This window comes from Etheostoma cragini, chromosome 5 (assembly GCF_013103735.1).
Source record: "Etheostoma cragini isolate CJK2018 chromosome 5, CSU_Ecrag_1.0, whole genome shotgun sequence".
In the NCBI taxonomy this organism is placed as follows: domain Eukaryota; kingdom Metazoa; phylum Chordata; class Actinopteri; order Perciformes; family Percidae; genus Etheostoma; species Etheostoma cragini.
In genome coordinates, this window is record NC_048411.1 from 18008434 (window position 1) to 18024341 (window position 15908).

General features: G+C 40.1%; 1 protein-coding gene across 3 annotated transcripts in view; it reads left to right on the forward strand.

The window, feature by feature from the left end:
* glt1d1 (glycosyltransferase 1 domain containing 1) overlaps positions 1 to 15732 on the forward strand; it is an 18031-nt gene extending 2299 nt beyond the window's left edge. For 2 of the 3 annotated variants that reach the window (XM_034872083.1, XM_034872085.1), the window contains 9 exons: positions 1384 to 1435; positions 2281 to 2317; positions 2850 to 2906; positions 7958 to 8056; positions 8790 to 8839; positions 11599 to 11642; positions 12105 to 12225; positions 12835 to 12933; positions 15195 to 15732. In XM_034872083.1, coding sequence (XP_034727974.1) covers positions 1384 to 1435; positions 2281 to 2317; positions 2850 to 2906; positions 7958 to 8056; positions 8790 to 8839; positions 11599 to 11642; positions 12105 to 12225; positions 12835 to 12933; positions 15195 to 15341 — 706 coding nt within the window. In that variant the 3' untranslated portion in view covers positions 15342 to 15732. The remainder of the gene's footprint in view (positions 1 to 1383; positions 1436 to 2280; positions 2318 to 2849; positions 2907 to 7957; positions 8057 to 8789; positions 8840 to 11598; positions 11643 to 12104; positions 12226 to 12834; positions 12934 to 15194) is intronic. The other variant, XM_034872084.1, reaches the window with a different exon arrangement.
* The last annotated feature ends 176 nt before the right edge of the window (positions 15733 to 15908 follow it).

Genomic DNA, 15908 nt, shown 5'->3' on the forward strand with positions numbered 1-15908 from the left:
CTGCTTAGAAATTAAGTGTTAACGAGCAGTTGGACAGGTGTACCTAATAAAGTGGCCGGTGAGTGTATGTATGTATATTTATATTAGTAGTACCCAAAATGCCAGTAATGGACCACAATATGTTGTGTGTGTTTTCCTCTTGAGGTTTGATGTAAATGTCACCATCCTGATGTGCAAACAGGAAGTAAATGGGGGTGGCAGTAGCTAAGTCCATAGGGAGTTGGGTTGGGAACCGGAGGGTCTCTGGTTCAAGTCCCTGTACAGAGTGTGGGCTGGTAGCTGGAGAGAAGCCAGTTCACCTCCTTGGCACTCCCAAGGTGCTCTTCTTCAAGGTGCCTGCCCACTCACTCTGACATCTCTCCATTATGCATGTGTGTGTCATTTTAATTTCCCCACAGGGGATCACTATTGAGTATAAATTATTATTAAATACAACCATCTACACCTCTTAACTAAAATTGTTCGTAAAAAATCAAAACCACCTCTAATTGTATTAATCATGTGATGTTTGCTCTTGAAGATAATTACAAAGCACAAAGCAGTTGTCCCATTTGTAGCCAGTGGAAACAAATATCTATTGCCATAAATCACTGCATATGTGGCATATGTCACTATTACTTGAATTATTCCAAAGAATTTGAATAATATGCTATAGTCTGAGGTATCAGTTATTTGGGGGAGTGGGGGGTAAAAAAGGACAGGATCCCCACAAGAACACCCAGAGCCTGGAAGTAGTGGCATGAAAGAATGACGCTGAACACATTCTCACAACTCCAGCTGTGCAGGCTGTGTGTTCTCTTCTTTAACAGTTAAAAGTAAATGTGCACACATCTTATCAATATCTTGTCCTGGGCCCTAACGTCAGACGCACGTGTCTCTGTTTTAAAGAAAATATAGTGTAGGGCATCCATCCAGTACATCTAAGGGGATAATTGCCATATGGGAGAACTGGGGAGATTCAGGTCTCATGGCTTCAAAAAATGTGATTCCATGATTCCTCCCGCTGCTTGTGCCTTCTCACACAAACATGATCATGAATTTCAGTCACCACTCTGTGCCCGCTGGCACATTTAATAATGCACGCTCTCACACGCGCAAATTAATATCTCCCCACTATTCTTTGCTCTACATTGGCTTTGTTTTTCTCTTTTTATTCTGGGAGTATTTCTCCTTAAATCCTTTGCCTTTAAACCACATACACTAGGCCTATTTCTCCTCTCACTTATTCAGCCTTCGCCTGGAGATCTATCTGTTGTTACCACCGCTTCTATCTCAAAATTGTCATTGCTTGCAATAAGCTAAAACTGACTGTCAGCAATGGAAATTCTTCTTTTACTGAATGGCTTCACAGGGGTGATAATGAAGTGTTTTTGTTTTTATCAGGTTTGCGGTTGCATTTACTGACAAATTGAAAGAAGAGACAGAGTTATTTTTGGTATGATTATACTCTTGTATTTTAATAGACCAACTGCAGTAGTTTCTATCTAATATGCAATGATGCTTGATGCAAGTCTGTGTAAAATGTCTGTACAGTAAGTAGGTGCCTAATTGGTGTTCCATTAGTAAGGTTATGATTGCCTGTTATGCTGCATCCCCCCCAGTAAAAAGTTAACCCAGACTGTCAAAGTGATCTTTTTTGTAACATTTGCAACAAAATATTGACCCCTGTATTACAATGTACATCAACAGACATCAGTATCCTGACAGCTTCAAATAAATACAGCAGGAAGGCTTTAACTTTATACAAACACAATATCCTACCCTGCCCCGTAATAGTTTGGAATTAAAAACAATATCATGTTTTATTTTCAGATTAGATTCCAGCCGCAGCCTGCAGATTGAGGCGAGTGGCATGCTTTATCTCTGCCATTTAGTGCTGACAGCAGGCAGACAGGACAGGCACTGAGAGGCATCACCACGCTTTTTATTGTGACAGAAAACACACATAGGGGATGAATCTAGTGTGATAACATCCAGTCAATTTCCTTTCCATCCCCTCTGATTTATTTAGTAGCACCCCCATTATCTTGGCTATTGCTTTCATGACTCTCTTTTCAAGTTTGGATTTTGATTTAAATCTGTTTGGAGCATAACAAGCATTAATTGTCTGTTTCTATTGTCTTAAATAAAGATAAAGAAGCACAGTTAGTAATAATTAAATATAATTTGTATAAACAAACCTGACCAATAATAACTGATGGATTTAAAACACTTAAGTAGTTATGTGTTGGTACATGTTTTAACCACCATGTTCCTGTGCTTTGTTTTCTTTTCCTGAAGCTGTCCCAGAGCAGTAAAATCTATGTGCAGCCCCAAGGTAAGCTCTGCAGGATGAATATCTTTGCCTGATGCTGTGCATCCCTGACTCGCCATTGAAGTATTGCTTTAAACAGCTTCGACATGTATTTGCACTTGCCTTTGGCCACCGTGCCATATAGGACAGCCCAAATCACTCTTCCATGTTTTTTTTCCTGGCAGTAGCCTTGTTATATAGTTATATAGTGCCCCTTCATAGATTAGAGGAGTGCCCTGGGCCTGCTGCTCAGCTGAACCCTGACCAATGAGAGATTATCTATCTTAATATGCTCGCTGTCACAGTGCTTATAAATATGTTTTTGAATTCATAAAATCTATTTTGGCTATTTAACATACAGGTTAGAGTTGCATACAGGTTAGAGCAATATAATTGCTTCAATAGTGTGTCCAATACGAACAAAGGTCATAAAGAATGTTGGGTGTGATGTTTGTAATTCTTTAGTGTGTCACATAAAGTTCACGATCAGAAAAACTATTCTAAACTCATTTATCTATTTAACTAAAAACCGCATTGCTATATCTGTATGTTGAAGGTGTTCAAACGGACGTGAGTGAGAAATTCTGCTGGACTGAATTCTTGAAGAGCTCAGGTACTGTAACTGCTTCAGTTGGTTGTTATTCCAGCTATTGTCTAACGTGAGACGTGATCCATACAGGCCTCACTGTGGACAGGTTTCAGGTTTGTTGTAGAAAATATTACCCAAGCTATTCTAAAGGGAGGACTGCGGGTTGTCCAGAGTAAATAAATTAAATAAAACAGCAAATATTTTTATTGCAAATAAAACAGTTATATATTTGGTTGGTGCACTGACCATTTGAAATCAAGGCAGAATCATACATTTTGAAAGTATTTATCATACTTTGGATATATTGTATTTTAGCTTGATGTTTTTTACTCTTTAACAACAACTTGTCATTGACAAGCGGCATGTTGTGTAGGCACTGAGTCGGTCTGGTCTAAGCATTATAAACCTAGCTGACAGTCGTGGGTCTCACCTAGTCATTAAGTCTATGCCTCAAACTATAGCCGGGGTAGTTGTGTTTTGTGGATATGCACATCCACAAAAATTAATGTGACAGGTGCTGGATACAGTGGTTGATGCAATAACATACCTGTACCTGCACACCGAAATGTAAGGTCCCTTGTAAAATAGACAAAAACACGGGTGTGCCACATATTTGAAGCTGTTTGCGATATTGTGAATACATTCTAGACTGCATCCTTTTTACCTTTCCCCCACTATTAGTCATAGACTGTGTAGTGCACCGCAATGCAGCCACCACTGGGACCATGATGGGGGATACATTCATACACCCCCAACCTGAAATGTACCATGAGAGAGCACACATTTACTCCGTTAGATGCATCAATGTGGTGGTCGGGGAGGCAGGCCAGAGTTACTAGCAGTCAGAATTCCCTTTTCCCATTTCTCCTCCAGTCTTACAACTTTGCAAAGCTCCGCAAATATGCACTGTTACTCCGAGCATCCTTTTCCACAAACAGCCCGGACTTTAAATCGGACATTGCAAGATGATGTCCATCCCAGTTATGTTAGTGCTCATAGAGAGCACCGTTGAGTACAGAGAAGAACAGTTGATTAATAACTCCCCGGCCCGGAGCCATTTGTCATCACGCTTCACAACCGGTGCAAGTAATACTAATTGCACCACTGTCACTTCCCCATTTGTTATACTTGAAATAGTAGTCACTACCATTGTGCTTTTCCTCAGTGATGTGATGAAAGCACTGTAATCTGCTTTTAGAGCTGTAAACATTGTTTCAGTTTTCTGTGTATGTACTGTTTTTAATTTGAGTAATTTTTCGTGGATGTGGATCAGATGCGTTTAATACCAGCAAAGTGTGTGTGTTCTCCTTCCCACAGTTCTTGCACAGTGACAAGACAATGCACCTTTGGATTTTGACTTTTGTTTGTATGTAATGAGGACGAGCCCCAAGGCAGAGCGCTACATTCAAATAAAATAACGGATCATGCAGTCTATCCTCAATGTTGTAAATGTGCTTTAGTCACAGCATTGTGATAAAACTGGAAACCTTTTAAGCATTATTGCTTAGTTCTCAGATGTTCAATAGCCTTGTTGTAACATCAACCTGCTTTCTCGCCTTTAATATTAAGTTACATCATGTTTTATTTCTTCTTAAACATCACAACGCAGTTTGACAGAAGTGACTGCTGCACTAATCTGTATTCTGGTGTGGCATAATTGAATCATCAAAAGGGAAGATAGAGATTACTGTATATAGGCTAACTAAATAAAGATGTGGAGGTTTGAGTGATTGGAATAAATATATACTTGATGGCTTAGTGTTGCTGTGGTACACTGTAAAAACACCCCGGCTGGGGAATATAAAAGCGGACTGAAGATGCATGACTCTACCGTTTGTGTGTCTGTGTGTGTGAGTCTGTGTTATCCTTTGGGTGTCATGTACCCTCCAAAGGCACAGACTTCTGCACTGGGATCCACAAGCTGTCAGTCCATTAAAGCCACCTGGTGGATGTTGTTTGTGGCCTCTTCTGTGTACCTTGTGAGGTACACAGGCATAGATAAAGAACAGCACTGTTGAGTGAGCAGCGATGCGTTGAATCACTAAAGGATGAGAGGAAAACAAGCAGGGTGTCTGGTGGTACCTTGTCCAGCTACTTGATCCTCAAGTCATAGCATGATTACTGAATAAACAACATAGAAAGCTGTCGGTGATTGATTCAATTTAATTAAAAAAATTAAAGGATGAGGGAAGTTTAGATGTTGAGTGTTATGCCTATCATTGTCTCATAGTGTGGTGATGTAAACCGCGAAGAGTGCAGTGGCATACTCAAAAGTGGCCTTGTGTTCCTTGGTCATTATGTGACCATGATGAAAAAACAAATGGTTGAATGTGTGGACATTAAAAATACATCATTAACATAGTTTCTGTACATGCAAAAAATAAATTAGATGTCTTATTCCGGCTAAAGGTATTTTAAATACATATGTAATAAAAACTTTACCCAAAGTGTTCAGTCACAGCAGGCTCAGTTGCTCATACTCAATAATCAGCTGTTATTGTGATTTGTTTTGGTTAGTTGTGTCTGTTATTTAAAGTAGAGTACAGTGCATAAGTGTTACATTTAGGTAATGCGTTATTCATAAAATCATAGGAAAAATGAATTCATAGCATCTTGATGCTGCTCTATCCTCTGATTCTTATATGTAAATGCAGTCCTGGTGTGAAAGGAAGGAAACGACAAAGTTTGTGACAACAACTGCAATCTGAGCCCAAAGTATTATATCTGGGCAACTTGTTAGCTGTTTTAAAAACCTCACATATAAAGTAACATGGTTTATTATCAAACCCCTTTAATTGCAATATATATATATATATATATATATATATATATATATATATATATATATATTGCCTGTGTAGCTTTGTTAGACAGTATATGGCATTTTCTCAGTGAAGTTATTTTTTTCCAATAGGGTTGTATCATCCTGTTCCACTCAACAGATTTAATAGGAGCTGTTCAGGTAGATATGTGCTCCCATATCCACACACACACACTCACACTCACTGATTAAAGCATTAGTGTTCAGGATGCCCTACTAAAATCAACGGCAATTGAACAAAAAATGTGTTTTGCATTGAACTGCAAAGAGAACGAAGGGAAAGAGTGCTTCTGGCACAACAGATGATTTGTGAAATTTAGTTTTTCTTCCCTGAGGAAAGATGAAGTGCATCTTTTTTGTTATTTTTTTGAATTTCTTTGATTTCTTGCTCATTTTGACACATCTGTGCTTCATTATGATACCAGCTATCGTTCCAACTCCCTGCACCTTGTTCAGAGGTATTGAGATGTTTGTTTCCCTCAGCTGATGTGATTTCTCATCCTGTGACTCAATGTGAGGAAGTTCAATAGACCCCGCAGATGAAAAGCTTTTTTGACAATCGGTTCCTAGGATCAGGTTCAATGCCCAGACTCCACGCTGTCATTTTAAGATGCTCTCTAATAGCATTAAAAGAGCTGCCTCAGCCTCCTGATCTGGTCTTATCTGGCAGCAGGGGATTTCACTCCACTGTCACTCTGCTCTAAGCATGTGCTTTTGTCTATGTGTAACACTTCTCTGTTTTCTCATAGACAATAATGAAATACATTTTATTACGGGCTTATTTTGTACTTAAATGTTGGGTCAAATCAACTGCACCATGTTAACATTTAAATTTATCCTTTTGGGTCATTGCCGCGCATAAAAAGCTTAGGGATTGAAAGTTTATCTTCAAACACTTTCTAACCCTAAATAAAAGTAAAATATCCTTTTACATCTGCTTGTTTTGGTATATATAAACGCTCTCCTACTTAGCCAGCAGACCCCGACCTAAAGTGTTACCTTTAAACCAACCTCGCTTTAAGCTTACATAAAACCAAGACTACTTTCTCTGGGCATAACCGCTTTAAAACTGATGAGGTTTAAATACCACGTGGGAATCCACCCAACTGTTGGGTGGATTGACTGTTCCCCAGATGATCAAACCTACTGAGTATAGCTGGGCATCGTGATATGAGACTAGATATCATCTTAGATTTTGGATATTGTAATGTAATATGGCATAAGTGTTGTATTTTCCTGTTTTTAAAGGCTGTATTACAGTAAAGTGATGTCATTTTCCAAACTTACCAGACTTTTCAGTTATTTGCATTTACCCACTTAGTCATTATATCCACATTACTTATGACTGTTTATCAAAAATCTCATTTTGTAAATATTCTTTGAACACACCAACAGTCAGTACTAAAACGTTGTTGCGGCATTAATATTGAGGTATTTTGTCAAAAATATTGTGATAATTGAATTTCTCAGCCCTCCTAATGATATTGGTTATCCCCTGACTTTTCCTCTAGTGGACCAGCAAGTCCAGTGTCGTAATTACCTGGATGATCCCTTAACGTTTAATGTAGTGCTTCCATCAAGGCAATTTAATTTGGTCTATACTTTACTTAACTTTGGTTAATGACCAAATACCTGCAAAGCTAATGATATTCCCATTAGCTGTAGTCTTTGTTCGTGCTCGCATGCACGTGTGCGTTGCCATCAGGAGGGTGCACGGCTGTCTTGTGCGGGTCGGGACTTTTATCTGTTGCTTTTGGACGGTCAGGGCCAGTAGAGTAGTTGTTGGCAGTGAGCACAGTAGTGTGCCTGCCAGTTCCTGACTAATCTCTGGATTGATCCTGAAAGTTGGATGATGGAGGGGAAAAGAGCAGATTTAGCGGCACTGCCTCTCAATTAGAGCAAGGGTCTTTCTCAAAAAAAACGTTTCATGTTGTTAGCGTGATGTTGGGTTAGCGGCTTTAAGAGGGCTGTTCAGTGAGCAAACTGTCACTGGAACACTGTGGCTGTGTAGTTAGGATGCCGTATTACACACTGATTAGGCTGCAACCTTCCAACGTTTTCAGTAGTCTATTTCCCTGCTGAGTGTTACAACTCTGATCAGAGAATTGTGCGAGCACATTAGTCACTGCTGTCTTATTTTCCTCATGACCTTGGGTGATGTATTGCTTTCATTATGTGCTGATGTACTCGGGATGATCATTATGCAGTGTTTTGATATTGTGATGCCATCTTTCGGTGTCTGGTTTCTTCCTAGGTGTATGCAGGGAGCACGTGGATGAGCTGCGTGTCTTCCTGTTGGTCTGTGGCCTCAGAAGAGTCAAGGATCCCCTTTATCTGGTTGAGTTTTTTTCAGGTATACCATGCAATTTGTTCTGTTTACCATCTATTTAATATAATGTGTGTACTGGTAATTAAAAACCTGTAGCAATCACCTGGGACAGTAATATAGACAGTAGCTTAGCTAAAAGTGGGATGGTTTTTCTTGGTTTTAACCTTACAGTCCGTTGAATCCCTGAAACTTCACTGACTGCATTTCTGTAGTAGCCTGTGGTAGAGACAATGGCAACGTCCTCATCAATTAGGAATGAAGGTAGACCTCAGTGCTTGAGTTTCAGCTAATTAAAAAACTCATGTGAAAGTGCAATGAGTCTTCTGTCTTGACAGCTCATGTTGGCCCTACAAAGAAAGTCCTACTATCTTTCTGTCTTGCCTTTATGCTGTTTCTTTTTATGATGACTATCGTATAAATCTTAAATGGATCTCATATATTCAGAATTCCTACTAATTTGCAACATCAGTAGGTTCTTTTTGAAATCCTCTTTTATTGCATGTAACCTTCTTAGCACACAGTTATGGTAAAAGGACAGCACTAGATTGTAGCACAAATTGTATATTGAGGCTTCAGCCAGATGGGAGAACTAAATGTGTGGATTTTCACGTAGCTTTTATTGGCATTAAATTGTGGTAATTGTCCACACATGCTAAACACGGTCACTAGCAAGTATAGCTGTAAGAATCGCAGAACACATCTTTACTGCTTCTGCTGTTTATGTTTGCATGAACACTGTTATTTTTGCATCTTTCAGAGTGGCATTGTGAGAATCCGCTGAACGTTTTGGTCATTATTGGGCCGAAGGTAGGTGCACACACATCATACCATTGCATTTGTCTCCCTCTGTACCGAGGCTTTCTGTGTTGTTGACATTACGCATAAACCTAGCCTGGGAAGTCAAGCGGGTCCCTAATTGGATGTAGCAGAGATACTGGCTTTAGCTGTCTATCTGGAATTAACGGGCAGCGCTGGGAGGAAATGACAGTCTTCTTTAAAAGGGGCTAGGCTCAGCTACATCATAGTTGCTGTAGTGGTCCGGGGTCCTTTTGTGTCTCACTGGCTGACCGCTTGATATACTGATCCAATACCTACTCCAGATTACCAGTTGCCTTTATAGTGACCTGTAAATAGCTGCCTAACTTGTAATACTCAAGAAGGGGCATATATCTGGACACGTCCTGGTATAAATTACAGCCAAAGCAGTTTGTAGCTTGTTTCACGTTTCTGTCCTGTGTATCATTCCTTAAGACATTTACTTCACGCGTACAGGGGAGTTGTTTCTTCACGTTGTGGGGGCAGCTGTGGCTTTCCTACCAATCGAAAGGTTGGTGGTTTGATCCCTGGCCCTGCAGTCCCATGTTGTAGTGTCCTTGGACCAGACTCTGTACCCCGAATTAATGCCGATGCTGTGCCAATGGTGTGTGAATGTTTATCTGATGAGCAGGTGGCACCTTGTACAGCAGCCTCGGCCACTAGTGTATAGGTGTGTGTGTGAATGGTTCCTGTGCTCTGTAAAAGCATTTTGAGTAGTCATTAATAAATATAGTCCATTTACATATCCAGGCACGCCAAATAATTGAGGAAAGAAAACCAATTGAAACCTTCCAGCCTGCCACGATTTACTGTATTCATAAATCAACCAGTCAGCCAATCAGAGCAGGAAGATTTTATACATTTACTGTAAAGGTTTTTGTTCCGATTGCACCTTTGTTTTAGAGTCGAGTAATATCCTGGCCAACAGCATCAACATAATTGCTTTACAACTGCCCCCCCTCATTTAATTTTCAATCTCTCAATCATCGATTTCTCTTTATGTTTGTCTTCATCTTCTCCCCCTCACCCCTGACTTGCTTTGATATGACACCAATGTACAGTGTTTTAGTGTCTGTTCTTTCTTTCAAACAGTGGTGTCAGGAAAAAGGTATGTTCTGCTTTAGATTTGCTCCAAAACAACTCAATTAGACATGGCCCAGGGCTTATACACTGTCTGCCTGCCGCTTCTTGCTCCGCTACGCTTTGTTGTTGTTTGATGAAATGGTTCAGTGGAAGCGCAGACGTGTGATTCATCTCGACACCCCCGAATCACAGTTAGTGTATTTGTTTGTTTGTTTGTTTGTTTGTTTGTTTTGTTTGTCTGAGAAATCAAAAGCCATATATTATTGTCATAATAAACATGTATGTGACTGCCAGATTCCGTCTTCACTAATTATAGGATTCCACTTTTTGGTAAAACATAAACATTGTTGAACAGATTTAATAAAGTAACCATAAATTCTAAAAATACAGACGGTTGTTAGAATGAGACGTGCTCTGCTGAGGCTGTCATGACATACTATAAACCCACAGCTACACTTCATTCTAGTAGTAAGCGCTCTGGCTGCACAACATCTGTCATTAAGAGGAATATTCAGGTCAGGTTGTTAGCGATGACACATCCCACTCCTCTGTAACTGGGCTTTATCGAGCACCACAACCTGCAGTGTTTCTTTTGAATTAAACAAAATGTGAAGATTATTCTAAAAAAGTGAGGTTGAATATTGGGACAATAGCAGCAGCAATGGTGTCATCACAAACCAGAATGTATGACTGATCCTGAACGATTAATTGTTATAAAATTGCGATCTTGATTCACCCGGTTCACGATTTAGTTTTTAAATAACTTTGATTATCTTTAATTTTTATTTTATTTATGATTTTGATTCTCATTTAAATTTACGAGCCAACAGCATCACAAACAATGCTACATTCCTCTGTGAGTTTTTAAGGCACTGCCATGCTCTCCCTTCTCTTCATTGAAGCCTCTGTTTACAGGCTTCTGGTGATGCGCTATAGGAGCAAAAAAATATCCATGTTTGGTACTGCCAATTTGTTTTGTTTTGTCATGGTTCATGTGTGCAATAAACATTACACTTCGTGAGATAAGAATCGTGGCAGAGAATTGTGATATAAATTCTAAGCTAAAAAATTGTGATTCATATTTTCCCCGAAGGCTTAAAAAAAGTGTCTACCTCTCCTTTGTCACTGGCCACTTCCTTTTAATTCCACGTAGAGCAGGACAGACTCAGTGTAGTGCTTAAATCATTTGTGTTTGTTAATACAGCCTTTATCGTGATTTGTGATATATCCCCTGCTGGTTTCACAATGACTGCTAAATCCCAGATTACACCAGGATACAAAATAGGTTCTCAGTTTAGATTCTTTGATTTTTACTGCACACATGCTTTAAAGCAGATTCCATTTAGAAATTCCATGAGCTATAAAATGAAAGAGGAAAAAAAAAGTAGGAGCATGCTTGGCAGCATCTTTGACCTAAATTGCTATGCTTTTACTTTTTTGTGGGCATGCTAATGCACACAAATCCCACATTGCAATTAATCAGATTGGCCACCCACCCCGCACTGACCCCAATCTCTGAAAATACAGGCTTTTCAGAGAATGATTTGCTCATGATAGAAATGATTAATTGTGTCATTGTTTACTACAGTAATTCTTTTAGATTGAGTCATTGCTAGATGAAGACGAGCAAGTTTCAATTTCCTGCGTAATGTTTCTGTCTCTCTTAGATTGATCCTGTATTTACTGTTGAAGTGGAAACTGTTGTTAAAAGGTAAGCCTTCTCCTCTTCTTTTCTTTACCAGTTACACTTCTCATAAAAGGCAAGTTGAGATCTGACAGTCTAATCGGCAACACTTTTCTGCTGTGCGTCTGCTTATCCGTCTATTTATCCCATGTGACACAAGAAAATATCAAAGCAAATTTAGTTTACTTTTTGCTTGACATAATGTGAACAGAATACCAATCTGAAGGGAGAGCCGGGATCCTCTCTTTATCTGTCCCACTCGCACCTCTTGGCTGATCTTTCAGTTTTTAGCCGAGGGCCTTTACTACAGCAGGCTCTTTGCAGCAGGAAACTGCCCTTCTCTGGTTGGGACTTTACCTTTACTGTCCGTGCATGTCACACACAGTGCAGCTGTGTTTCCTGTCCTGAGCTGTCACTGCTCTTTAGCGTCATTCACGCCTCCGTTAGCTCTGAGTCATGCAGAACTGAGCCTTGCCACTGCTTCTGCAGAACAGCAGGGGTCTTCTTGGCCCAGGAGAGGAGCCAACAGGAGCTCCACGCTGCCATGAAAAGGTGCTTCTCCGTGGTGAACAGCTCGGTCTCAGAGGGCATGTCCGCCGCCATTTTGGAGGTAAACATCTCAAGGGCTAACTGGACAATAGCATGTGTTGTTGCAAAACACAAAGTACAAAGTATCTTTTTATAGCTCACGCATTGTGATGCAGAATAATATTTTAGTAATTCTTCTCTTTTTTTTTTACTCAGAATTTGCCATCAAAAGCCCTTGAAACACTGAAATTGAATATTTACAAGAGTCCTTATCTCACTGTTTCTTGCTCAGCTACAATGTTATCTGACCACTTCAGGGACAATTACCTAAATTAATTGCTTGACTCCAATCTTCCCATTCCTGAGTGAGCAAGACCTGCAAATCCACTTAATCTCTTTTAAACACAGTCGATTAAGACAATCCACAGTAGGCTTAAAGTCTGATTAGTATGTTAGCATGTTTCACTCAACAATCTGCTGAAGGTATTAGCTGATACAGATTGTTAATTCTGTTAGTGAACTAAGGCACCGAAGACCAGATTGGCTGAGCTGTACAACTTCTAAGGTGCTTGAGTGCTTTTTTTTTATCAGAATAATGATAGAATGTATGAGTCTGGGAATGAGAAACTTTTGTCTATGACATTAAGAGTGTCAGCGACTTTTACAGTGTTTCATCACTCTGCTCCAACAGGCCATGGATCTCGGGGTTCCTGTGTTGGCCAGGGACATCCCAGGAAACGCGGCCCTAGTGCAGCATGAGTTCACTGGCCTGCTGTACTCGTCTCCTCAGGTATAAAGGTGCAAACACTGACCAGGTTGTTACATTCGTTATGATGACACTGAGCGTGTTGATGGACTACACAGAGGATATACTGCATATACACTGTAGCAAACAGCTACTCCTGTCACCCCCGCCAGGTTTGGCGACATAAGTGTACAGTTGAAAGCCCAGATGACACTGCTAACACAAGGAGCAATGAAAATCTTGAGATTGAGGCAGCTTCCCCCACTCCAGGCCGTCTTTGCTCCTATTATTAGGCCCAGAAGATAATTTCAGACCCCACCTATGTCCTCCACTCTGAGTTGTAGCTCTTTCTGTCAGGCAGACGCTTCAGAGTCCCAGTGCAGACTTAACCTCCACTTGTCCATCAAAGGTAAATAGCTAGCTACCCAAAGCCTAACCCCTGTAAAGCTGCTTTTAATTTTAACTGTACACATGTACATTCTATGTTGATGTGGCGGCTTTACCCTTACTGCATCTATTGTGCACACTATTGTGTATACTACATTGTGCCATACAACGAGCAGTGTGCATTTTGTGGGTTGGTGGCAGTCTGTGTGTATGCTGTATGTATGCACTATGTTTTGTTAATTAGTATTTTCTTAACAGCAGATGCTGTATGTGTCCAAGACACGTTCCCTTTAGGACTATAAACTCTTACCTTATTCTCAACTGATCAAAAAAAATTCCTTACTGCTCATACTGTAAATGGTATTAAAGCACTGTCTCAGAATAACTAAAGATGTGTATTTCCCCTTCCTCAAATAGATTTATCTTAAAAATGTCTTAGAATTATAAGAAGGAAAACTTCAGATCGTTCTTTCAAACTTTGCACTTTAAATTCTCATCATTATCCAATCTCAGGAGATAATAAATAAGAAAAGGAGCTGATGTTTCCCAAGGTGCTAAGATTAGGATCAAAACTTGCACCCTTAAGGAACAGAGCAAAGATACCACATTACCATGTAGTGATGCAACACATATCAGGAGAAGTGCAAAGTGGGGAACTCCCATGAGAGCTTTTCACTCTGATCTATAATGAGGTTTGATGTGAAAGGAGAATATCATAGGTTAAGGGAAGTTGACAGAGGGCTTGAGTGCGGTGCTGTCATGACACCATGCTCTTGCGTGATGTTGTCGTAACGGCGGAGATAAGTCTTCTCCAATGGGGGGGGGTCACGTGTGCTCAGCTCAGCTGCCAGCAGGAAGCTCTCACAGATGGTTGCAGCGACTTGGGCTGGATAAACCACAACCTCAGCCAGAACCGATGGGCAGCAAGTGCTCGTCTTTGAGCCAAAAACTTTCCCTGCGGTGGATCACACGCAAGAGTTTTTCTGCATGCTTTAAAACCCCCTCTTATTTCTGATTGACAGTATTTTGGGTTCTTTAAGCCTTCAAAGTAATTACATGAGTAGTGTAGGTATCAAGAAATGTGTCAAAAGAAACAAACACACAAGCACTTGAATGCTTTAAAGAGAAAAATGGCACTTCCTGCCTGGCTCTATAATTTAAGAGTGTAGTGATTATAAGCATGCTGCTCATAAGTTGCGCTTTAATCCTGTTGCTGAGGATTTTTAGCTCTCATATGGCCATACTGAAGAGCCGTTTCCTACCAAGATTCTCTCCAGACATAATCACATTATTTGAATGAAGTAAAGTGAATTGGCCTGCTGACTGTCAGTGTCTAAAACTTTGTGTGCCCATTGGCTCTCGGCTTCAGCAAACGCTGGCTGCCATGTTGCAGGAACACTTTAAGACACCTTCACTTCAATTATTTGGAGGCTTCTTTCAGTCTGCTGAGCCAACAGACAAGCAGCTAGGATTCCGAACACTGTGTGGATGCATCATATCTCACTCAATGCTCAGCGATGACACCATTACTCATTTCTTAATTGTCTCATTTCTATCCTCATCTTCCCCTCCCCATGTCCCTGTGACAGCTGGTGTGGTAGTATTGTTTAACTGTAACAGTCACTTAGTTGGCTTTTCCCCTTTTGTTATAAAATGAGAGGTGGCTATTACTATAGAAAAAAAATTGTCTTTTGGACAGCCGGATTTTGATCTGGAGCCACAAATATCCTTATCCTTCAGCAATGTACAGACATTTTTGAAGTATTTACTGATCACTGCACAGGCTCTTATCTTAGGTCTGTTCTCGTGCCTCGGATTATCTTTTATGCTTTAAAAATATATCTTCAGTCAACTTCAATGGTAAGCTTTAAGTGGCATTTGGCAGTGAGTGAGACCTGTTTTGCTTTTATCCCTGCCAGGAATTTGTGCATCAATCTCAGAGGCTGTTGTCAAATCAGGAGCTGAGAGAAAGAGTGGTGAGGAATGGAAAACTCTACGTGGAAGAGCATCACAGCCTGAAGCAGGAGAGAGAGACCTACCAGCGGCTGGTGGACACTCTACTCTGAGCGTTAGGTCACAGCGTTCAACCGCACTCTTTCACTTTGTTCAGGAACCGCAGGGCCAGACAGCAGGACAATACACCGGTGTATTTACCTTGCATAGATGCAAAGATGTCTTTATTCCCAGACTTTTAAGAAATGAAGTTACACATACAGCTATATAAATTAAATATAAAAATGTCCATGTTTTTATCATCACTGCCAGATTGAAATTATGCTGCAGAGCACTTTGAACCAAAGACCTAGAGTAATAACGGTTGTTTGTCTGGTTAATGTATTTTATGTATGTATGAAATAGATGATTTACTCTTTTTTATGGTTTGGTATGAATATAGAAACTGCATGGGTTGTCTATTTATTCATTCATTCTATTAAATAAAAGTGGCAAACAACTCCATTGGTTGATTTGGAGCGGTTGGTGATCTGAAAATGTATTTCCATTCCCTCTATTGAGACAAAAATATGTTTATCATACTTAATATACACAATTCTGAAAGTGCCATTAAATCTTCTTTTCCTCCCTAATGCAGCGGTTCAGCTATTCCACTCTTGCTAAAAAACAGTTCCAGTAAT